This window comes from Poeciliopsis prolifica, unplaced genomic scaffold (genome assembly GCF_027474105.1).
Source record: "Poeciliopsis prolifica strain line A6 unplaced genomic scaffold, Auburn_PproV2 SCAFFOLD035, whole genome shotgun sequence".
Taxonomy (NCBI): Eukaryota; Metazoa; Chordata; class Actinopteri; order Cyprinodontiformes; family Poeciliidae; genus Poeciliopsis; species Poeciliopsis prolifica.
In genome coordinates, this window is record NW_026562410.1 from 2,736,133 (window position 1) to 2,762,097 (window position 25,965).

General features: G+C 39.8%; 1 protein-coding gene across 7 annotated transcripts in view; it reads right to left on the bottom strand.

Annotated features, from left to right (window-relative positions):
* LOC129374297 (disabled homolog 2-interacting protein-like) overlaps nucleotides 1-25,965 on the bottom strand; it is a 163,410-nt gene that overhangs the window by 86,042 nt on the left and 51,403 nt on the right. For 5 of the 7 annotated variants that reach the window (XM_055052656.1, XM_055052651.1, XM_055052654.1 and 2 more), the window contains 2 exons: nucleotides 9,256-9,374; nucleotides 1,744-1,862 (listed from right to left, as the gene is read on the bottom strand). In XM_055052656.1, the coding sequence (XP_054908631.1) occupies nucleotides 1,744-1,862; nucleotides 9,256-9,374 (238 nt within the window). The remainder of the gene's footprint in view (nucleotides 1-1,743; nucleotides 1,863-9,255; nucleotides 9,375-25,965) is intronic. The other 2 variants (XM_055052650.1, XM_055052653.1) reach the window with 1 other exon arrangement.

A 25,965-nucleotide genomic window follows, 5' to 3' on the forward strand; every position in this document is an offset into this window, starting at 1 on the left:
AAGGTTGAAACAGGAGGTTGATGAGTCCAAAACATCAGATCAGAAAGAGAACAACAAAACACACACACACACACACACACACACACACACACACACACACACACACACACACACACCCCCACACACACACACACACACACCCAAGCAGGAATTAGTGAGGAGGATGGGAAAAGACAGTGGGGAAAAAGCAAATGAGGTGAGTTCATTCAGTCCGACTGAAGGACAAAAAAAAGCCCACTGTGTTCCACACTTAACAGTGGCTAGTGTTTCCTTGTGATAGCCTGACAGTGACGTTAATGCCTCATTAAAAGTGGGAAGTGAGGCGGTAACTCATCTCTAAGTTTTGAAATGGAACGCCACAGAACGGTTCCTTCAAACATGGCGCTTTCTTTAATTAAACCCCGCATACAGACACCTTGGCTCTTTCCCACAGACGGAGGGAGGGAGAACGGATGAAAGAAGGAAGGAAGGAAGAAAGAAAGGAAGAAAGGAAGGAAAGAAGGAAGGAACGAAGGAAAGAAGTGTGATTTCGGGGCAGCGATTGCTTGGACTACAATATGGCTTTTTTTTCAGACTAGGGGAGAGTGGGAAATGTTAGCCAAGCTGCTGAACATCTGCAAAAATTAGCAAAGGATAGCATCTACTGCCAGTAAACACATCCAGAGGCGAAAGGTTATTAAATGGTAGCTCTAGAGGCAGAGGGATCAACTGGGCGGATCAGTTCAGAGGGATCTTAAGGTGTTGCAGAGGGTTTTTTTGTTTGTTTGTTTGTTTGTTTGTTTTTTATTCTTAACTGAATGTTAAACAAGAAAACACAACTTTTCTATCAAAATAGGAATTCAATTAACTGGTTTATCACTTTTGTGGATGTTTTCTTATCTAGAAAATGTCAAAATAAAACGCACATGCATACAAACTGGGAAGACATCGAATGGCGTGTGGCTGTTTTGATGCCACTGGTAATATATACGGCACCGAGTGGATGAAATGATAAAGACGGATGAGCTTCAAATTCTCTGAATTTACCTGGAATCAACAGATAAACAACATGTTATAGACATATCTTATTGTCCATGAAATAGGACAATAATAGGAGTGAATTGCAGAATCATTAACTTGACATAATCAGCCGGTCTTCTGGCTGATTACTCGAACTTGACATCTTGAAAGATTATGCATGTTTATACTCCCGACTCTTTTTGTATTTCCAGTTAAATTATGTAGCTGTTTTATGCGTCATGTATTCCCGGCACCCTGGAGTTTGTCAAGCACCTCTGATGTTACGCTTTGTGAAGTTATGCTATTGCATTGTTTATTGATTAGGACATGCAGAGTATTTTATTTTATGGGTCGTGATGTTCTTTGCCATGACAGCCTTTTTTTTTCTTTTTTTTTTTTTCTTTACCAATAGCACTTCTCTTTAATGTGACAGTGTGGCACAAGTTTACTCAATCATGCAAATCCCACCGTAGCTATTTTGGGATGACAGCCTTTCCTAAAATACCTGCAACTGCTGAGTAAATGTTCTGTTTCTGTGATGCGTTTGAAAGTTCCCAAAGGCAAAACAAAGCCATTTTGACGCAGACATTTGAGGGTTTAGCCCTGCGCTGCTGTCTTTAAATTTGTCGATCGTCAGGAAGTGCTGTTCAAAGCTTATGCATCCCCAAAACAACGTCGAAGCCACATGCAAATGCAACAACAAGCAATCATTTACAGAAACCCCTGGAAGGAACAAAACCTCACCTGTCATTGTCCATGCTCCTGAAGCCGGGAAGGATGTGTCTGAAGCTGGAGTTCCGATCAAGCTTTGGTTGACTCTTGGTGCGCTTTATGGAGCCCTTCAGGCGTCGACTCAGAAAGCCCTGATGGAGGAAGACAGTCGACATGAGCGATTGCTCAGCGATGTGGTTGAACTCGACGGCACGACAGTAAAATATGAACACAAACATGAATGCTCAAGATTTTAAAATCTGTGAGGATAGGTGCCATTGACAGTTGAAGGGTAATGAATAAATGCGGCTCAGATTAGAGAACACGACCCGAACATTCAGAGCCCCAGATTTAACTGTTGGATAAAAGCTGAGCTCAGAGTGGAGTAGAGGTAGAACTGGGGTGGAATTACCACAAATTATGTAAATTCAGGTAAAAACCAATTAATCGGTTCTAGGCTTGTCTGGGTGAAGTGGAAGGAAAGTTAGTATGCCTATTTCTTCTTTCATTTGCAATTCAACCCTGGCAATCTCTATGGTGACTATAAAGTGAATAAAATGAGTGATGTAACTTTTGCATTTTTTTTTTTATCAAAACGTTCAATCCACATTGTGCATTTGGAGACGCACTCAGCACGGTTGTTACCCATACTTGTCAAGCTTTGGGCTGCAGCCAACAGGATTCTGAAGTGCACTCCTCAGTAGGAGACCTGGTGCTTACTGGAGATTGTTGGACATCTTGAGTCTTTCTTCACTGCAACCAAACCGCTCATCTTTGGCTTCTTATGAGCTGAAAGAATGTTCTTTCAGGTCCAATTTCCTGACATGTGTAGTTGGAGTAGTCTTTTTTTTTTTGTAAGGTAAGCACGTCAACACTCAAAGCTCATGCTCTCAAGTATTGCGAAGAGCTTTGCAAAAGTATTCATCCCCGCTGAAGACACATCGCATTTTGTCATGTGCATTTCGTGCTCACATATGAGTGAGGTGAAAGGAAAATGAGACATAATAATCTAAATTATCCAGCAAATGAAATAAGAATCTTGGCTTTGAGGCCAGTCCTTTGACTAACATGTTTTGCAGCCATGGTAGATTTTTCTTCAGTTACTTTGTGCTTAGCTTCCCTTTGTGCCTCTGCTAAAGTAAAGCGTTTCTACAACTTCTCCTCTACTTTACCTCCGACCTGCCGAGCAGTGTGCTTCTTCTTCACAAGGCTGTCTGTTCACTGATGTTTTAATCTTTTTCGGTTTCCCTCATGAAGGCCACATTGCAGAAACCACGGGGCTCCAAAAATTGCAAATGTGTAAAAGAGTTCTGTATCTCAGTGAAAGCTTTTGCAAAAACCTCTTGAAGTGGTTTAATCCACAAAGCAAAACACCAGGTTGAGATTTCAAAGGGACTAAGTTGGTGAAAAAAATAAATAAATAAAAGCATGGCATACCCTAACAGACATGCATTACCTAAAGTGCTTTAACCTTCCGTTGTCCTCATATGCGTCGCCCTTCCACATGGCTGTGATGGGCAAATTGCTGGGCAAAGAGACCTCCCTCCGCCCCGTTCAGGCCATTAACACACTTGTGTAACAATTACCACCTACAGTATGAATAGGTCTCCCCGGGCTTCGATGGACTGGGGATAATTGAAGAGCGACTTCCTCACAGCTTGGCGGCTGATCACAGAGCAAACCTCAGCATCCCGATGAACAACACCTGTCATCAGGAGGCCTGAAAACAAAGGACGGTCTCACGCCGGCAACCCGAGCTTCACGGCAATAACGAGTGTGTGTGAGTGTGTGTATCATCGCTGTGTACGAACACAAGGTGCTACAATTCCTTTTACTAATTACTTGGTAATTTTGAAGGAAAATTATTTTTCTGGGTAAGGCAGGATTACTGCGAATAAATAAACCAATATTCACAGCATTACATTTTCGCTGTTGATGCATATTCCTGTCCAAAGCTGCAGTGCACAAATAAAGCGGTGGCTACGACAGGGAGCTGAAATAATAACTTGTTTTAAATGGGGAGGATTGTGGAGAAACAAGACCGGAGCAAATGGTGCAAAGGAAGCACGGCATCAACTCTGCATTAAGTTCAATTTACCGCTACAGAAGTACTCCGCTGACTCAGCAACTGTAGATGCGTCTCTGTGGGAGCTTTTCCACAACTTTAAATTAGCTTCTAATAATCCGGGAATCGAGTGTTTCTAAGGATTGCAGTTTTAAATCAGAAAGAGTTTTCAGTTTAGATCAACTCTATGCCAAGGAAAACTCCAACATACAACAGAATCTGAACCCCATTTTCCATCTTTGCAAAATGAACTTCACCTAAAGCTGTAGAAAATCTATTAGCAACAATACTAGTCTTGCATCATTTTCGGGTTTTTACACAGAAAAGGTTTGGCAGCCAAACAGCAGGAGTCGAGCCATTGCTACTTTATTAGTGTTTTATTAGAATTTGTATAGAATTGGGTTTTGATTGTATTGTAGTGGAAAAAATTGCATAGATTTGAGTTGGAGCTAGGATGACTTGTTTATGACGTTTGCTCTTAATGCCTTGAGTTGACATCTGAACTCAGCTGGTAGTTTATGAATGTAATGCAGACCTCCACGGACAATAATAACTAAATAATTTCATAAACACAGGTGTCTCAGCCACCATTGCACTGATTTAGTTTTTCTTTTGTGTCTCTTTTAGGTAAAACAAAAAAGGTGCAATTAGCAATGATTGTACTTCGTGGTGTATGTTTTATTATTATTATTATTATTATTATTATTATTATTATTATTATTATTATTATTATTATTATTATTATTATTATAAGAATCTTCTACAAATACCATGATTATTTTATGATTTTAAAAAAAGCCATAACCTAATCCAACTTATTGAATTTATTGTCTGATAAGTCCCATTGAGATGACCATTGATCAGTGCATAACAGCCACAATTAATGAGCCTACATATGTTTATGTAGGCTCATTTATGTAGGCTCATAAATATATGAGCCTACATATATTGGTGTAGGCTCATTAAGTGTGGGTAATCAAAAGAAAAATGCAGTGAAGATGCAATAGCACACAAGAAATTCCACATGCACTGTACATAATAGGGAGGCTCTTATAGGAAACACCCACACTTCAGTGATTTAGAACAATGTAAAGTATGGTAACATATGAGAGAAGATAAACATTGTGACAGAAAGAGAGCGACTACGATGAGCTCCGATTACAGCTGACTTCTGCTGTTTTCTTCATAAGTGAACTGAGATGATCCCACTGAACCCTTTGGGGTCAGGGTTGCTTTTACTTTTTCATACTCAAAACTTGGACACAAGACAAAAAAAAAAAAGAAAATATTTACTGTGTCCTCATGATGCAATGCATATATTTCTTTCTTTAGGAGTGTAGGCATGTGGTTTGATTAGTCGGAAAGTCCTGTCTAAACAAAGAAATAGATGAGTCCAAGTGAAACAGAAGGAATCTATTAATCACCCTGTACCACAGCAGCTCCTCTGGAACTATGGCGAGATTAAGACCCACTGAGTTTAACTTTTTGACACAGAAGACAGTGCAGATGAAAATTTAATAACGCCCAAACACCTTTTTCTCATTTCCGCATACCACTGCTTCCGAACTCTTCGAAAGGCAAAGCGATTCTGCGCTCCTTCCCCTCGGCCCCCGGAGAGCACGGTAGCCTGCTGTCGTTCTCAGTTCACAAATTAAAACGTTGTTTCTTTTTGCATCCTCCCAAACTCCCAATTCAAGCACAGAGAGGGGCATTAATGAAAGACAAATCAGAGATATGAGGCACAGTGTGGACAGCCGTGGCCAACTTGACTTTTCAAATTCAGTATAATTCAAATTGGAACTTTGAAAAAAAGTCACATGAAATAACCAAAATGAATTAGGAAGGAGAAGCAGGGACTTAAAGCGAGCCGAAGTCGACCCAAAAACAAAAGAAAAAAATATAGAGAGACAGAAATGACTGACAGTGAGGGGTGGAAAGCAGCAGGAGGATAAATGAAATAATTTGAGCACAATGTGGAGGTGGCACAGCACAAGTCAGCAGAAGAAGCAACAGAATGAAACTAAGCGACGAGGAAAGCTGGGAGGAAAGTACAGCAAATGCGTGACAAGGTCAGCGGCGGATAGGAGCTCAGCAGAGCATGGAATTGGTAGCAGAGCAAAGTGAAACAAAGGATGGTTAAATAGGACAAAACATAGTTTTGGGCTTCATTCTGATGCGGCTTGTCATTGCTCTTATCTCGCTGGCGATTCTGAATAAGACACCTGTCACACCTTAGGATTAAGTAAAAGAAAACAATGGCAAACATAAAAGAAAAGAATAACCCAGCTAGATTCTATTCTACATGTAGCATGGCTTCACAAACCCTAAAAATCTGTTCAAGATAACAAGTTCGGCAATGGTTCATATGAAGTCGCTTAATTGGCCCAGGCTTTGATTTTATGGATTTGTGTGCTTTTCAATGATCTTGGGTGTTTCGAGCATTATTTGACTTCTTTTTTTTGTTTATTTGTTTGAAAAGGACTTCAAGCTAACAAACAAACCTGTAAAAAAACAGAAGTGCCCTTCACAAAAAAATGCAAACTGGGGAGAATAAAATGGAGAAGGAAACTAACTTTGTACGATGAATGTTGAATTCCTCTGACTCTGTCTTATGTTATATTACACTCTAAGTTGGATCTAAGTCACAACATAAGAGATGTGGAATAATAGGACTAATAGGAAGTACAAACACTACTACATGCTACATTCACTGTGCTATATATAGAGTATGACTGGCAGCCAGAAAGAGGTAAATGCAACTGAAGAAATGGAAAACAATGAGGAATAAAAAGCATTTTGTGCATCTGTCAATTTGTAAATAAAGAAAACTAGACTTGAGGTTACTGTTTCCCATGCTTATATGAATCTCAACAAGCTGTTCATTTATTCCATATTTCTGCGGCTGACAGCGAAGAGGCAGGGCGGGATGTCATAAATCGATTCAACATGAGAATACCGAGTGGAGGGGCACCTGCTTCTCAACAGCATGTCTGTCTTTTCTTATTGCGCTCGCTCCGAAACGAGGAATCTGACGGCTCCAGAAATATTGCATCAATATTTTCCTGTTTGCAGCTTAACCTCTTGACTGCACGTGTGCCTGTGTGTGTGTGTGTGTGTGTGTATGTGTGTGTGTGTGTGTGTGTGTGTGTGTGTGTGTGTGTGTGGGGGTGTGTGTGTGTGTGTGTGTGTGTGTGTGTGTGTGTGTGTACGCGGATGTTACAAAAGCTTGACTACAATCTCAGCCTGTCCGAGTTCATTAAATCACCACTTAGAGGAGTTCAACTCGGCTTTATTGCCGGGCCTCGTTTTTGTCTTGAAATTAAAGCAAATGCTTTGCAACCAGTTAATTCTATTCCCTCGGCTCGCCGGTTCCCGGCCGCCCTTAATGCGGCCCGATAGAATCAGAGCCGGGACAATCAGCGGAGCGTTTTTTTCTTTTTTTTTTTGCTTCTACTGTCACATCTCGTGCTCTCCTTTAGTATAAGTGGATAAAACCAGAGGCTGTACCTTCCCAATTAGACCTTTCTGCTATTTATCAGAGAGAAAACGGGAGGCAGGGAGAGAAAGAGAATCGGTTCAGTCACCTCGGATAAGTGAAGCAAAAGAAACTGTAACTTCTATTTTAACTCTTCATCTGCTTAATTATAACAGACACTTTGAAGAGATTTCAGTTTTTGTGGCTTATGAATCTAAAGAAGTAACAGCATTCAAGAAAAATAGAGGCATGTGTGTGTGTGTGTGTGCGTGTGTGTGTTTGCAGATATGAAACGTCGTCCCTCCAAATGCAAGAGTGAAAAAGATTTTGACGGATTTAGCTGGAGGCCTTAGAAGGAGTGCTTTACAGATCATTATAACTCTTGTTGTCAGAGTGTGAAAGTTTGTTTCTGATATGAAGAGGAGTGATGAGGAACGGTAGCCATTCACTCAACACCCAACATCCTCACTAACCATATCGTCAGTATGCAATGCAGCAAATATGATGTGTTGTCCATCTTTACATCGAAAGCTGACGATATGAGCCACGCATAACTACCCAATCAAGCTGAAGTACAATATCTTAGGATTCTTTTTTAAAATCAATATTTCTGTGTTTCTTGATTTTTATGACACGGTTTGTGTTAAAGAGAAATACTTGACAGCGTTTTTAACTTTAAAAAAACACGCAGCTTTTCTGGTCACATAACATTAAGAAATTATATTAATGTTTATGGTTTTAATTTGACAAATATATATAAATGTCTACAGCTCTGGAAAAAAATGAAGAGTCCACTGCACTGACGCTCACTGAAAACCTCCTGGTTATTCCACCAAATATTGATTTCTGAACTCTTCTGGAGTTAAAACATTAGTATTGTTGTTTCTAAGTCAAATACATACCTATAAAAAGTAAAATCAGAAAAATGTATCATTTTAATTTTTTTCCCCAGAGCTGTATGAGGAAGGCACCTGAAAGTTTCATGCTTTGATCGTTGATGCAATACCAGTAAATACCACTAGGGGGAAGCATATGGAAAAGGAGCCCACAGGCCAAGTTGAACAATCTTCAAGAGAACTATGTTCACTTTGGACAGGAATCAGTTGTTGAAGCTCATCAATATTAGGCTCACGGCTAGGGGTCAAGAGGTCATGTGACTGAGGATGACTTTGCAGCAGAGGCAGCTAATCAATGAGCCAGCCCTTCCGTCTGACCCTTTATCTCTCGTACAAGCCTGCAGTTCTTTGTTTCTTTTCATAAGCACTCGTTAATTCCTGTTGAAATCAGGATCAAACTAAGATTCTGCTCAAATGTCTCTCTATAAGGGATCAATAAGTTCCAGAAAGGTCTGAGACAAAATGCAACACAAACGGCAAGAATGCCGCATCTTCCATTATGTAGAAGACCATATCAATTATAGTTAATATCGACTTTCAGAAAAGCACTTGTTTTGTTTCCTGTTGTAATGGATGCCGTCATATCTTTTGGCTGCCAATTTAACCCACTCTTGTGTTTGTTTATTCTGACGAGATGACGCGGAGTTTACATGTTTATGAGAAACAAACGTCGTCGTTCCGCTGGCCTGACTTTGAGCAGTTTACACTTCACCTCCGGGTTGCCATCTCCCCTCTTGTTAAATATTAATTGAAATACGCGATGCTAATTGCTAATTACCTTTAAATTGATGACTCGTGGCAGAATTTTTTGCTTCATTAACTGGCTGTTTATCTGCCGAATTAAACATGACACAGAGCGTTACAGCAGGCTGATGGACAAAAAAAAAAAAGGAAAAAGCAAGAGAGGGATAAAAAAACAGAAAACAATATAAACCTGATCGTTGGAGGCGACTTTTAAAGCAAATCAGTTCCATTTTGATACGAGTTCATCTCGACATTAAACCAGCCTTCTAATCTATGAGATTAAAATAAATAAATAAAAAAAAAATCAAGAAACTGAGAGACGGAGAGAGGATGGTTGGTGGACCAAAAAGACAAGCAGCACTCACAGTACTCACGGTGACTCTGAAAGGGGTGGCGGCGGTGGAGGTGGCTTCCATGACGGTGGCGTTCTTGTCCGAGGAGCCTGGCATGCTGCGGCGGCGTCCCGTCCTCTCCGGAGGAGACTCTGAAGACACAAAGAAGGTTTTTTTTTATTTTTCCTTTTTAATCCTTAACAATTTTTAAAGCTGGCTCTTAAGCAAAATTTCTTTCAAAGCACATTTAAATGTCTTCTTTGATTTCTTTGATCTTTTAAAGACAGTGGATTCATTTATGTATTTAACAGCTCTTTTGTATCTTTACGGGTAATAAAGCTTCTAGCATTAATCTAACTACATGCTGGGGTTTTTTTTTTCAATTCTGCATTGAAAGATTCAAGTGACTTTGATATTGTTGCATAAACTAATAATAAAAATTAAAAAAATCAGTAAATATTCAAGTTTGTAAGCTTCAGCTTTCACCTTCAGTCACAAAGAAAGATTCATTTCAGTCGATGTATTTTAATCTGAAACTGAAGTTTTTTTTTTTTCCATAAATATTTGTGATCCCTTCTAAGGCATGAATAAATGAAAATATTTTTGTAGGATGATCAAATATTTTTTTAATACCCTCTCAAAAGGATAACATGCACTTAGGTATCCATAAGAAGTCATTTATTAAGGATTACAGACAACTGCATAATATATTTTGTAGTTTTTCAGAGGAATGAACCATAGTTGTACCCTGCTGCCGGCGTGCATCATGGGTCATGTAGTCACAGCACAACCTAACAACGTATGAATTTATTAGTCCGAACTACAGTGTGCAGTCATCCGCGATTTGATGCCTAATCCTGGAACCTGTGCTGCATGTTTACCCCCCTTCTCTCTCTCTGTCCATTTTCTGTCTGAATATAAAGCTGTAAAAACACCACAAAATAAAATGGAAAAAGGAAGAGTTCTTAAGGTTGAGCGGAAACTCTGCAAAGAGCTTGTCCCTTTCTTGGCTCGAGTGGATTTTTGCTCTTCAAACTCCCAACGGATGTGACATCTTCTTTTCAGGACTGTCTGAAGATTTGCCATTGCCAGACGAAAAGAAATAAACGACAAATAGCGAGGGAAAAGTACATAGAAAGTTGAAAAAGAGGGTATCGAGCTGCGACCCCAACAGACCGATGTAGCTAGAAGCCTGAGCGCTTCAAAAGGCAACTTTTATTTATTTATTTTTTTATTTCTGCAGTCCAACGTAAACCTCTGTTTGTATAACAAAAAAACAACAACAACAAAAAGTTTGTACAATGTTAGCGTGTAATGATACTTTCCAGTTTTTTGACAAAAAAAAAAAAAAAAACTTTTCCAAACCATCTGGACAAACATGTGTTTCTAAATCACAGTTTGTTAGTCACACATTCCCTTTCTGAAACGATTCTGTCAACAAGATGTAGGAAGAAGGAAATATTCAAAAAATAAAAGATAGAAAAAAGGCTTTTAAAAGAAGCAATATGGTGTTTGACCATTATGAATGTGTCTTGAGAGTGTCCTGGAGGCACGGGACGGTGTGTGTGTGTGTGTGTGGGTGTGTGTGTGTGTGTGTGTGTGCGTGTGTGTGTGTGTGTGTGTGTGTGGGTGTGTGTGGGTGTGTGTGTGTGTGTGTGTGTGTGTGTGTGTGTGTGTGTGTGTGTGTGTGTGTGTGTGTGCGTGTGTGTGTGTGTGTGTGTGCGCGTGTGTGTGTGTGTGGGGGGGTGTGTGTGGGGGTGTGTGTGTGTGTGTGTGTGTGTGTGTGTGTGTGTGTGTGTGTGTGTGTGTGTGTGTGTGTGTGTGTGGGTGTGGGTGTGTGTGTGTGTGTTTGTGCAGGGAAGCTAAAGTTCTGGACATGTCATTGAGGAATGCTAGTCATCCAACTTGCAAGTCTTCACATATTTCAGTTATTTCTGCTGCCTTCTGACTCCAGCACAAAAAGAAGAAAAAAAAACACACACCCAAGCATCGCAATATTTCAAATGTGTGTCTTTGCTTAATTTTTATTGAAATACATCTAAATAAAAGTGCAGAATGAGAGCCACGAGTTTTGATATGGTGAAAAAGTCTGTCCACATTAAAGTGTTCACGCATGGCCACATCATCAATCAGGCAAATTATTTTAAATACATTTTGAACAGTCTGAAACCAGTAAGTGAATTAATGTTGCAGTGTGTGAGGAGGGTGTGTTAGTGTGTTATTAATATATACTTATTACATAACAAATCCTTGCGCACACGGACGAATTAAGACTGCACATCTTAATCTTTTGGCTTCAGGAGGCACCACGCTGACTTTCATTTATTTCTTGCAGACTTAAAGTAACGCTGCCTGGCAAGGTCGCACAAATTCATGGCTCTGAGTCGGTGCGAAACCGCTGGAATTTTTTTGGATTTCCCGTGTTGCCATAGGGCAAAATGGAAACGACAGGAACATTTATTATCTTGTCAATTCATAAATGAAATAATTCACACATTTCTTTCCAAGTGCACAAATGCTGCCGTTACTGTTATCGCGCTTTGACTTGATCCTGGGTTTTGCAGCTGCTGAACTTTCCCACGTTCTGTCATGTAACAACCACAACTTTCTGTGTGTTTTTGTGGGCACGGCACAGCCGCACCTACCAGGACATACCCGTCCCCTTAAACTGCCGAGCCGGGCAGAGAGAGCGAGGCTAGGTGAGCCATGGCAACTCTGGAGGATCTGCGCAGACCACGGCTCAGGTGAAAGAATCCACTGACAGGACAAGTGATTTGTGCACTCCACAGTTCTGGGTTTTATGGAGCAAATACATTTTTAAAAGAAACCATTTAACTGTTTTGCAGGGTTTTTTAATAAACCATGTTGTCAAAGCAAACGTAGCAAAGCTAACAGCAAAAATCAACCTGAAAGGATCATAGCGATAAGGAAATATGGTGGTGACGACCTTTTGCTGTGAGGTTAGTGGTGTTTAGCAAAGACAGGGAAGCTGGGCAGAGAAAACTGAAAGACAAAAGGAAGAAAACCTGTGAGAGGCTGGTAAAGAGTTGGGACAATGACAGGCCATCCTGTAGCTTTTAAATGAATCCATCCCTGTAGGTCCGTAACCAGGCCTCTGCCAAACTTGACGGCTTCCCAAAGAGGTGATTCAACCGTTTGATGTTGGGAAAGGGATGCATTTAATAGCTGCAGGACAGTCACTGTGAAGGAATGAAGTTGGACACCCCTGGTTTAGATCAATGTGAATTTGTGTGTTAAAGTGTCCTAGACAGAGTCTGGAGCTAAATACGCCTGATATGCAGAGCCAAAATAGGAACATTGTTGCTCACAGACGATCTGACAGAGTTGGAGCCAGTTTGCAAACAAGCGTATGGAATTTCTTTAAAATCCAAATAAATTACAGGAGTTTTAACAAAATAAAATGATAAAATGTTTATAGTTTTTAATAAATAAATACTTTTTTGCAGGACAATGCATGAAACTATCTAAACTTTTCACAAGCATGGGGAAAGTCCTAATCCTAAACTTTAGTATAACTAATATGGCATTTTTATGTATAACAAGGTTTATATGTTCATCACATTGAGCTCTATGATCTGCTGTCTCACAGGCTGGTTGGTTGTATTTCTCATCACAAATACAGAAAAAATGAGAGATGGTCCTCTGTGGTATTTATTTATTTTAACTAAGCCTGTTGAGGCGTCTGAATAATCTTCATTTGTTCTGCGTCTGTACGGAGGATTTGAATTCGCGACGTAAGAGGTCGAAAAGAGGACATTTACGACTTAATGTAGAAAGACAAAATCTCAGGAGTCAATAACAATTACCCAGGAGTTTATTACAATGGATTTGGGTGTTACATTTTTGGAAGTCTCCTTCGAAATCAAAGTCAGGCGCTGAGGAGTGTGAACCCAATCAAAATAAAAATCCATCTTCATCTTCAGTCACGGCGCACAACTCACACGGTGATTGCATTCCTGTTGCTTTCCCTCTTCACAACCAACAACTACAGTGGGACTGAAATTTCCGCTGCCATGACAACAAGACTTTTTAATCCTTTCAAATCAAAAACTCATTCATGAGCAAATAAGGCTGATTAAGGTAATTATCAGCCCTGACGGAGTAAAGTCTGCAATGCAAATTCTCACACTCAGCCTTCAGCAAATTCGCCCCCGTGGGAGCTTCATCTGGCGACCGAAAACTCCCTGCTTGTGCACAGCTGGCTGCTGCTGGCGCTCAAAGGCAAACCAAACACATGAGCGCACATCATGGAGCTGTTAAAAAGAAGAAGAAAAAAAAAGGGACTGCTGAGTGCAATTGCGGTGCAGGTTTCCACATGCTCCGGCCGTCTGGCTGCAATAAATTTCTGCAAATGTACGGAAAACTGCCACTGCTGTGTGAGGCGCTCCCGTTGTCGGTTCAGACAGCCGCCCAGACAGACAGACGGAGAGACAGACGGGAAGAGAGAGCAGACTGCTTCTCAATAAAAACTAAATTAAAACGCAACGTCTGATGTGACTCCTGGGGATAACCATCAAGGAGTTTGTTTTGTCGAACACGAGGGGTTTGATCTCAGGGAACATTTCCTGTTTATGGAGGGTGTGTGTGTGTGTGTGTGTGTGTATGTGTGTGTGTGTGTGTGTGTGTGGGGGTGTGTGTGTGTGTGTGTGTGTGTGTGTGTGTGTGTGTGTGTGTGTGTGTGTGTGTGTGTGTGTGTTTGTAGCAGTTGTGTGCGGCCTTCAGATCTCAGATGGTGTGTGTGCATGTGTGTGTAGGTGTGTGTGTGTGTTTAGAGTATATCTGCAGTTTAAAAGGGTCAGAGTGTCCACAGGCAGCTGTTGTTGACTTGGAAATTCCAAGTGTGATAGCCTTGAAACCGTTTACTGGATGTTTCCAGTCAATCCTTCCCGTCGTTTCGCTGATCTTACAATTGCTTTTCTCCTTTAGTTAAATCAATTTTTTTTTCTCCTGCTTCAAGGATAACCTCTGTCCTGTGCCCCTGTCCTCACAAACACAGGCATACTGCAAAAAAAAAAAAAAATAGCCCAGCTTCCGCTCATCTCAGTGCATTTTTGGAAAAAACAACTCAGGAAAAAAAACAGTTAATTTCAGCGTAAACTTTGGGATTCCAAAACGATGAGATGTCTGGGATTTCCTGCCGATTCATTTCTTCGGAACCCAGATATTACATTCATTTTATTCTTTTAAGGATGTCAGCTTTATTGCCACCTCTTGCTTTTAACTGGCATATCAGCAACGCTGTTGTGACGTCTGCGTTTTCCTCCGCAGAGATCTTTAAACATGGATAAGTGCATTCTGGGCGTGCGAAAAGTGTTGCTCTTACTCTTTAACGTTGCACATTAGAGACTCTGCCCATCATAAACGGTTACCGCCAAACCTTTCAGCCTCCTACAGGCTGGTGCGCTTTTGGTCCATGGAATTTAGAGGGCATGAATCACATTTGGTTAAAAAAAAAAAAGAAAATAAAAGAGATTGTGGCAGAGAAGCCTGGGAGTCAAGCCTGTGCGGACTCACTTTTAAAGAAGAACATCTGACAGTCTTTCTCCGGAGAAAATATTCACCACCCTGCTGGGTTATATATTTCTTCATTAGGTATGAAGATGGTAGCAGCAGGTGGCTAAAATAGCTAAGCAGCCCGAATGCTGGAGGGGCTACAATCTTTATGCTAATCTGAGCTCACCGCCTGCTGTTTCCAGCTCCATATTTAATGTGATGACTTGTTTTGATATTCTGTTTAAAGAGAGGTGAGTAGGAACACTTCTCTAAAAGCCTCAAAGAGAGTTTAGGCTAGTGATCCACTCTGGAGTGAAGGTAAAGCGTCTTTTTCTCCTTTTTTAATTTTCAATTTAAATTCAGTAATGCACTACAGGTCAGAGCGTATATATCCTGAGGACCTCCTGAAAGGATGTTCTCCGCCAAGAGACTAAAACCGTCAAACTCTTCCTCTCATGTCTGAGCAGGACTTGCACTCATTCTGACTGCTAAAAAAAATAAAATAATATATCCTCCTTGTCCAGAAACGCGTGAGAAACCTCTCACATCCATCACCTCGGTTCCATACGTGGCAATGTATTAAAAGTAATGTAACACACACCTCCAACATCCCCAATTAAAGGGTAAATGTTTAATGACTTAATGTTTGGATAAAATGTTACAATTTTGCATGATGACTTCCCTTTTGATTCTGTCAAAGTTATGCGCTTTGCTCTTAAATGTGCTGAGAAAACATGCTGTTGGTGTTTTTTTTTTTTCATCCTTTCTCACTTAACGCTATGCTAAAAGGCTTTGAGATGAAGGATGAAATTGAGAGGTGGCTGTAACCAAGCTGTTGTTGGTGTTCAATCTTAACACTTTGATGTGGAAAAGAACGTTAACCCGCTACTCTCTGCAGTACATGCTTGGTGGATTTCTTGGATGGATTTTTCTTTTCATGCAAGGAACAAAAAAAAGCCAGAATTGGAAACATATCTATTGCTGGTTGATAAATCTCTTGGGATTTGTTTTGATGCTAGGAAGCGGAAAACTACACCATTGCTTCAGCAGAGGTTAGCATTTAGTATCTTTATTAAAATTCCTTGGCCTTTGGCAAGAGTTCAGGATGTAAGACATCTAAAAACACAAATACATGCATAAACGCAGAATCAGAGTCCAGCCAAATAGCATTTTAGACTTTTGCTGGTTGACAATTTGCACACCAACTATCACATAAAAGCAGTGGGATTTCAAAAGAACTTTGTAACGGTCGCAAACCCCAACGGAGAAAGTGCAATTATCGGCCCAGCCGCAAACACCTAAACTCTTGAGAAGGCCATCATGTTGTTTACCTGGCGTGACTGTGCAACCAACCAATCCACCAGATCACAAGAAAAAGTGAATTGGCTTTATACCAAAAACAGTCCAGGAAAGACGCCTGACCAGACACCACATCTTTATTCCCGCTGACTCAGCCTGTGTTACATACCAACATCCCTGTCAGAGAGCCATTTGTGGAATAGCAGAAGAGCACAACGAGCCTGAACTTGACAAACAACATAAAACAAAAGGGGTAATGGTGAGATGATGATTCATAGTGATTCAAACATGAGCATCCTTTTTTACTTCTGGTTCAATATTGTCAGCAGCACACTTCCTTATTAGGAGATTTTCTGTACAGAGCGACTCCAAATTCTGTGGGGGAAACCATTCTTTTTTGTTTTATTGTTTTCACAAAATAAATTCTAAATTATTCAAAAGAAAAAGCGTCTTGGGAAGCTAAAAGCACCAACACGTACTGATGCTTGACACAGTATTGGCTGGAGGTTGCAGAGCAGCCAATCCAGAAGGGCCAATTATTTCCCTTGGTGCTGATTGGCTGCACCCACAAGGACGAAGATACAGTTTTAGCTTCTGTAATATCTAAGACAGCTCACAGTGTGCATATCGATGCATATTAAGGTATATTTAAAAAACTCCAGCAAGTAGCTCTATTTCTTCAGAGAAAGAACCAGACGACTCGGTACATTTGATTTATTTCGATGGCATGTTTTCTTGTATTGAAAATGAGAAACAAAAGCAAACTACACAACTTCAGAGTTATTCTGTTTTGCTCAGAACTTTTAAGTTGCGAACCACGAGCCTGGATTATTCAGCATTAATAATGTCAGAAAATGAGCTTCGAACGCACTCTCTCATGGAGGATGAACTTATGGAAATGCTTCAATTTAAGGGGCTCTGTCCCCCATTAACTCCAACAGGAAGTGTCAAGCACTTGAAATGCTAATTAATTCACCATGTTCATCAGCTGTCAACCGTTTTGTGGTTGCCAGTGGAAATCTTTTAAAGAGTATTTAACAGTTTCCTGTCATGTGGTGAGATCAAACAAAAGCTAAAAGTGCTACAAAGTCCTTCTAAGCCTAATTGACCAGTGCAGCAGATGAGAAATGCTAAGATGTGGTTGTAGATTAAATACAATATCTATTGGTAGGACAGGAAAAAATAAATACATAAATGAAATTGAACGTTTGAGCACAGAACTGTGTTATCAGCAGCTGTGTGACTCCGCATTTTGAGATCTCCGTCCCCTCAGGACAGAGAGAGACGACGTCCACAGAGCATGCTGACTGTTCTTTTGTTATGACAGAAGGGTAAAACCAGAGGAGATTTCAATCATAGGCTGTCAGGTTGTGTTTACCCCGTTCTCTCTGCCTGGGTGAGTATCTGTCCTGACTCTTATCTGAGTCCTTTGCACACTAAAGCTCCACTTTTTTTCTTCTTCTTTTTTTTTTGTTGTTTTCCTTCTTTTTAGCTACGTAGCAACCTGCTGGCGGCAGTGATAAAATCCAGGCTGTCTGAGGAATATCTGCTGCGAATCAGTTTCAGTCGCGCAATCCTCTGAAAGTCGATCGGGCTGTTTTGCATGCAGTGACTTGCAAAAACACTGAACCTCTTTCTCTCTTGTTTGCCATGTTACAACCACAGACCTTACGTCCACTTCATCAGTAGCTCCTGTGGCAGATCAAGACAAGTGAATGCATAATTGCAAAATTGAGCATGAGTGAATTAAGGTTTACCTATAACACATCTGAAAAGTGGCACACTCCAAAATATGATCACCATCTAAGACCGGACAAGATTTGCTGCCCACTTAATCTGAAAGGAGAGCATGAATCACAAAAACAAGCTACTTTGAGACCAACAGTAAGTCTGGAGGATGGAAGAATTTGTTGACATGACCTTTATTAGTCATAAACCCATCTAAATGTAGCCTTTAAAAAGAGGAAGGGGAAACCATTGTTAAAAATAATTAAAAAAAAAAAAAAAAACAGCTGAAGTTCTTTACAAGCCATGTAGGGGAAACAACATTGTTTGTGAATGAAGTTGCTTTGGTCAAACAAGATCAGAATGATATGTTTTGGCCAGAAACTAGATCTATACGTCACCCTGGACATTTTCATGACACATAGTCGTGGAAATATCATACTGTGTGGTGCAGCAGGGGTAGGGATGGAAATAAATATGCTGTAATACCGGGGGAAAACTCAGCTGAGCTCACAATCGGTGACAGTGGGGTGGAAGTTCACCTTGCAGCAGGACAACAACTCAACAGTGCAGTGGTTTAGGCCAAGACATAAAAATAGACACAAGCACAAGGTGACTCAACAAGGATTGGCTCAGCAGGCTGAGGACAAATGCAACATTTTTACTATTTCTGCTTAAAGCCAAAAATTTCAATCATTATATTATCACTGACATTCTGTGAACTACACTGTGTATGTCTTCCATATAAAATCCACATGAAATACATAGAAGTGTGTGACTAACGTAAGAAAATGTAAAAAAAAGTTCAAATGTATAATATATGAATACTTTTACAAGGTACTGTAGGCCAGTTTTAAAAAGAACAAACGTGAGAGCATGTTCGTCTTTCCATATGAGTAGAAACTAAATTGTGTTAGCGCCAAGCTACAAAGGCCAGCGCTGGACTTTTGACCTCTGGGTCGTGGTGTTTGCTCAGCGTGGAGGTGATGGGGTGATAAAGAGGTTCTCCTCTGTCTCCTTGGAGCAGCTCCATCAACACGAGGCAGCAAAAGAGTAAAAGAGCCAACAAAAATCAGCAGTGCATACATGGTCAACATTCACTTAACTTTCTGCAAACACAGAGCGCACAGGCTCAAAATAAGATCAAAATAAAATGAAAAACATACCACAGTAAAGGAGATTTATGCTAAATAGCCACCGATTCGAAAGCAGAAAGAGTTAATAGCGGACAATTATAACCGCATTCTGTCCCAGTGGCATCTAGTGAGAAGGACCCTGTTTTGTGTTTGGTTTGGCGCAGGCATGTCTTTGTCTGCAGTTTGTTATGGGAAGTCAGAGGGAGAAGAAGTGGGGCACAGAAGAAGGAAGTTGCTGTTTATATAGAGGGCGACACAGCAAGCTGCATTCCTTCTGCCGCCGCTTCACAGAGAGCCATCTGACTTCATCACCAGCTTGTGAAAATGTGAAGGAAACACCACAAACACACTTGGTATCAGTGGATGACATTTCCAACAGCAACTTCTGAGGATTTGTTTCAAGCAAAGGTCGTTTTTAAAAGTACAAGTCTCACCATATCTGGCTTATAAACACATCCATCCACAGCTTGTGCTTTAATAGGCTTTGCTGAGTTAAAGACAATCAGATAAAAAGCTAAAAGAAAGATATGCTTTTGTTCACAATTGAGAAATCCTGCATTTTATGTTGGAATTAAAACTACTATCGCTATCAAAATACATTAAGCCTATTTTTGTTACTTTTATGTGTTACAGTCCTAGGAACTATTTGGACTTGCTAATATTTGGATAGTAATTGGCTGAGTGGTGAATCGGTACATACTGTGTTCTTGATATACTCAATGTTTTCCTCATTAACCCGCATAGAAAAACAATGTAACGCGATGATCCTCTCCTCTTGTTTCCCTTATCCTTCTCATCTTGAATCGACATGTAATTTCACTTGATTAACTTCATCCACATGCGGACAGATCATGCGATGCTGGTTCGGAATCGCCACCATCTGAAATATCCAAAAGCTGCAGCAGGAATCCTCCCAACAGCACTGCTTTCAGTCCACTATAAAAAATTGGCAACAAAACTTTGAGCTTTCACAGAGAAAAAAACTATTCCAACATTAAAACTACAACAAGAGTCAGGCTGCTTTCATTTTCCTTGCTAGTGTTTTCATTATCCTTTCAGGTTTGAGATGTATTACATGAAGCTGGTTATAATCACAATGACAGAAAATTAGAGCTTATCGTCATTATGAACATTGTAATGATGAATTTGCGGTGTTCTGAAATCATGACTGCTTGGATGTTTAACTGAACAGAAGAGTAAAAAAAAGCAGCAGAACTGAACGTCTCATCCTTTTTTAGTTCTTAACCAAAGAATCTAATGGGATGAATTGATAATGTGAGTTTTGCACCTAAATCTCAGTTATTGTAACTAAACTATTAAATTTGGCAGCTGGTTGCAATTAAATTTTACATCTTAATTAGTTTATTTTCTGCTTTGATGTACTATAGACAAGTATGAAACCATTTTTATATGAAAAGTCATTGCAGTATACACTACACATTAATCAATGTCTAGTGAAAGTATGAAGTTTTACTTAAGTTTTTCAAATTTGTAATCTTCAGTAAGAAAATAAACCAGTTCACATAGAATTGAACAATGTTGGTTGATTTCAAAATATCTGAGCAATAAAACTGAAAAGGAGAGTTTTTTTAATATTATTATTTGTTGTGTCTTTTGCAAAAAGACACAACTGGTAATTCATTAACACGGTTACAACTTTCTGATGAATGGGTGTTAATGGAAAGTTTAGTAGAAGAAAGACTGCTGACGAAAAAGAGCTGCACAGGAATAACAACACAGACTACATCTGTGTTAAGCTGCTTCCTAACTTAAACGCAAAGTTTTGTGGCAGCCATTTTATCTGGCAGTTTTGGTCAAATGTGTTTTCTCAAATCAGCACTCTGGGGTGATGGGGAAATTTTAGAGCATGCTTCCCTGTGCTGACACACTTTATGGAAAAGCAGATTTGCCTGTGTGGGTAGGACTTTGCACCTGCCTTCAAAATTACAAACGATCATGGCATCACTATGCTTCATTGAACCAGAAAATCAAGCTGACCTTGGCCAAATGGAGAAGCTACGAACTATTGTCAAGCGGAAGTTAATGGACCATGGAGCCAACTATGCAGATAAGTAGAAAGCTAACATCAAAACAACATCATCTGCTTCCTCACCTCAGCAAGCACACGCAGGCTGATTGCCTCCATGGCACTCTGCATTGACGCAGTAATTCAAAACAAGCCTCCACCAAACAGATACAATTTTCCAAGAAACTATTTTGGCAACTCTTTAGTTGTAAACTTCTCTATTGTGAACAAATCAAACAGATACAATAATATCACTCTGTTACAAAACTACATGAGTTTAACCTTTTTAATTTATCCAGATGCACGTCAAAGAAAACTGGGGTGATTCAGAAGTGCTTGGACAGCATCACACTGTGAATGCAGGATGGTGTTTTCGATCCGTCGTTCCCAAAGCCGAGAGACTTTACCGGCTTGAGTGGTCAGCCAATGTAAACAACACGAAGGATGTGACTTGGTGTTAAAAAATATTTCAGGCTGGTAAAACGTACCTTGTTTTTACATCATGCAGGATTTCTCAGTCACCTACTGTTTTCCAACAGCAATATGTTGAAAGGCAATTCAATAATGACGAGTTATCACAGTATTCCTATAGTGCCGCAGCCATTTCTCTGAAATTGTTCTTCGGCTCTGGATTGTAATCCGCACGGATTTCTATGGATTAGTGAGATTATCCTGCACCTGTCCTTCTGTTATTGGAGTCTTTTGGGTGCTCAGGCAGACTGTGTCATCTGGCCCTTCTTGATGACTCATGCTGAGGGGAAAGAGCGGATGCAAGGGCGCAGATTTCAGAAATGAGAGTGCGATCACACAGTAATCCCTGGTTAAACACTGAGATGATGACAAAATTCTGGTGGTTTCACGTCAGCCACTTCACAGCTGAACTAACCTTTCCTTGCCCTTCGTATTAGAAATTCTTCTACTGGTTTTTGTGTGCTTATGCACAGCTGGAAAGCAGATAGAAAACACCTTTCCTCGGTGCTTTTATTGATTCAAAGTCAAACCAGCAGTCAAACTGCCTCTGCTGGCAATCGAGGCCTTTGTTTTCCCAGCCCGTCCTTAATCTTAGAGTGGCTGCTCTAAAACAAATCACGAAAACAGATAAAGGCACTTATCTGTTTCCGAGCAAACAAGAAAAAAATATATATATATTCCATCAGTGAAGATGTTGAGGATTTGAATACAGCGCCACTTCCAATGAATCACTTCCTTTGTCTCCATCTTATTAAAGTTCATAGCAGATTAAGACTTTGGGAGTCCAACCAAGTCTGCTCGTTTCCTTCCTGTATGTGTTTGGGTGCGAATGTGATCGGAAATGTTTTCACCATGTTCTCCATATCAGCATTAATTCTGTCCATATTTCCAATCAGCCCAAACATAAACACACTCGCTCAACCCCAGACGCACTTGACTGAAAGTCCAAGCACTCCACCTGACAGAACAAAAGCATGGTGCTGCAGCATGGATCACAAGTGTTTTCTTGGTAACGACCCATTGAGGATATAATTATGCATAATAACTGTCAGCAGTGATGCACTATTGAGCCGTTACTGGGAAAATCAAAGTGTTCCTCCAGCTGCAGACATCTTGTAGAAAAGTATTTGTTTTGTGCCAGTTTAACTTTGAGTGATCATACTTGGTGCCCTAACTTGAATTCTCATAAAACAGTCAATATACCCAGAAAGTGTCAGCAACCGCTGTATTGCTTCGCCTCATTGTCTTTCTAATTACTCCTGCGGCCACAACTTTCTCTACCTCAGTTTTTCTTTTTAACTCTTGTTGTTTTGCTTTGGTGAAGCTCTCAGAGGGTTTTGAACACACTGTTATGCCAACACATAATTCTCACTGATTCCTCAAAATATGGAGGTACGCATGTTTTGCTAACGGAGGCTGGCAGCTCTTGTCTTCTGAGATGTCATAAGTTTAAAATATGTCCATATGGCAATGAAAAGCTTTTGAGGAGGGAAAAAATGGCTGTAATTTTTTTACAGCCATTAATAGTGTTGTATTCTGCAATGGTTGAACTGGAACTCAGTGCTGCGTTCAATACATTACAACGTCCCACATCCCCCCACAACTTAAGTAATCCTCCAAGATTTCAGTGTGGACATACCACTTTATTTTTCTGTCACTATGTGACTTTTGTCCACTGCAGCTACTGAGTCAGCGTACAGTGGTCAATATTTGCAGATTCACCCATTTTTCTTCCTACAGGCAGGTTTTTTCCATAGAGCACATCTTAAAGACTTAAAATTCATTTTGGGAAGTTAAGCCATTTAGACGCAATGCTACTTGACAGGGTTGGTGTTTGTAAAACAGTAAGTACAAGAGCATCCCCTATTTTCCTTGGCACTTATTGGCCTCAGAGAATGGAAAAATATAGACTACATATCCCTACTAGTAGTGCTAAGACGATTTCCACTATGTGTGCATCTAAATTGATATTTAGGTATACTTTGTGTGAGCTATTCAAATAGGTAGACAACATGGCGAATTTGTAATCAAGCCCAGTCAGTATTAAATGTACCAGAGCCAAGAGTCTATTGCATACCTAAAAGAGGTCATGTATGAAATGACCAAAACCGTAAACATAGCAGATGGTGAAGCGGAGAAAGGATCTGCGTCCATTTGAAACTAAAACAGCAAAAGGCCTTCAAGCTAGATAAATCAAGGCCGGGTTATATTTTCAAAAATGTACCACCAAGACATAAATATGCGCTGGGAAGCAATTTGCTACATAGGATTGCTGACAGATAAAATAAAAGATAAAAAATACATCAGAAACCTCAACAGCAAGTTGACTGAAGATTTTCTGAAGATATTTTGACATTTCACTAAAAGTCAAATTATTGGGGAAAAAGGTTAGCTGAGATTGTTGGGGGGTGGAGGGAGAGAAATGTGTTTTTTCTAGAGACTGACAGGTTTGATTAGGATGTGAACATCATGTCAACACCAGACCAACTTAAAGAGGAAAAACAAATCAAGGTCATCTAAAGAGATCAACATTTCTATTACACCTTATTGTTGATTTACTTTGTCATAACTCATTACCATTTATACTAAAGGTTCCTCAGCTAACAGTTAATACATATCCACATTATGCTGTAATGACATTGTTCCAGTCAAGGTTTAGCCCTAATGTTCTGATCTAAACAACAGTGTTAGAGCCCGAGTGCAAGATGAGGGATCACACTGAACATTTCCCTCCTGTGCGTCTGCTATTCTCTTTTGTTGAGATAAGTAGAGTTTTTGCATGTCAATGTCACCATCCACGGCAAAGTGGAGGAAACAGATCCCGAGCGGTGTTCAGGGGTGAGCCAAAAGCACACAAGATCTTCCATTCACAGATAACAATGAGCGTGTGTGCACATGGTATGAAAACGAAAACACATGAGCTCATGCAATCTGATCTGCGAAACAGGCAGCCAGGCTTTCATAAGAGACTGCAGCAGCTTTCTCAAGATAGAAGCACAGAACCGGGCCTATAGCGCATTTCTATATTGTCCTGCTGTGATGAATGTTGGTCTTGGCATTATACAACTTGCTTCAGGCGAACTGAAAATGTCTTTACAGAGGAAAAAACTCTTCTTTTTTTTCCCACACACTCATTTCAAGCAGTTAGATAACACACTGAAGTTGGATGGAACGTCATGCTGCAATAGCTTTTGTTTATGATGTATTGCAGCCTTGGAGGAAACTAGATTAGACTAACGTTGAGAGAATTCAAAAGTCCACACATTGTTACACATGAGACATAAGTGATGCAGTTATTCATGCAGAAGGAGCACCAAGTACTGAGTTCATAGAATTGAAGATACCTCTTAGAAACCTGACATTTTGGTTTAAAACATCATTTTTAAACCAAAATACAAAACATAAAGTCTTGCACCTTTCACCCTATGAATCTATAACAGGGTTTCCCCCAGTGTGTTGTAAGCCTGGTGGGCCACCAGGCTTCACTTGTGCAACCAAAAGGCTTATCATTGCTTATTTTTTATTTTTTTTATTTTAGATTTGGATTTTCTTCAACTTTATGGTTGGTGTTCAGATATAAATCTTCCAATCATCAAATAACACAATTATCAAGTGATATTTTCAAATTTCCTGACAACTTTAAAGGTCCTTCAACTCAAACATACTGGATGAATGACGGCCGAGCTCCTCAACCACCGGGCTTAGCACATTTTCTAGGGGAAAACTTGTATATAATATATAAAGTTCATTTATTTAAGTTAATTCCCATTCTCAGATATGGTGCTCTTGTAAAAATATTCAATCGTCATTAGGTTTTTTGACAAGGTTTGCACTGGCCTGTGTACTTTCAAGAACATGCAAATCGCATTTCAACTAAATGAGATGGAAGTAGCTCTCAATTGCTTCATGTTCACCTATATTTTTTGTCAACTTTCATACATGCATGTTCTTAATTTTATCAAAAAGTAACTGTCATATTTTATGACAAATCAGTATGAGTTTAAGCTGCTTTAAGTTTACAGTATTTCATTTTTTGCATGTTTCTCAGTTACCTCTAAAGTACATTCAAACAAATACGCCTATATGTATGACTTGTAAAAGTTAAATAGATGTTAATCTTTGCCAAATTGTATTATATCAAAACAAACTTAAATATATTTTGCTGAGATTTATATGCGACAGACCAACACAGTGTGAATGATTTTTTTTTTTTTTATTTGTTACATATAAAAATCTCAAATGAGCACATTTGAATCCAGCCCTAAAGAAAACCTAATAATTTTGCGTCTTGGCAAAATAGGGGAAATTTCAAGAGGCATAAGTGCAACTCGCAGACGATGTCACTGATGAGAAGCTCAAAGAAACAGCAGACTTTTATATGAACTTTTTACAATACTGTCGAGAATTAATTTAAATTACAAGGAAGGCAGTAAAATGTTATCACTACAAAATTTTTCCAAATTTCTTTTGGAAAATTTCCCCCTCCAAAAATTTTTTTTTAAAAGAAACCCTTCCTTCATCTGGACACAGGCTGCTCCGCTGTGTGTTTCTGTTGACGTGTGATCACCGCGT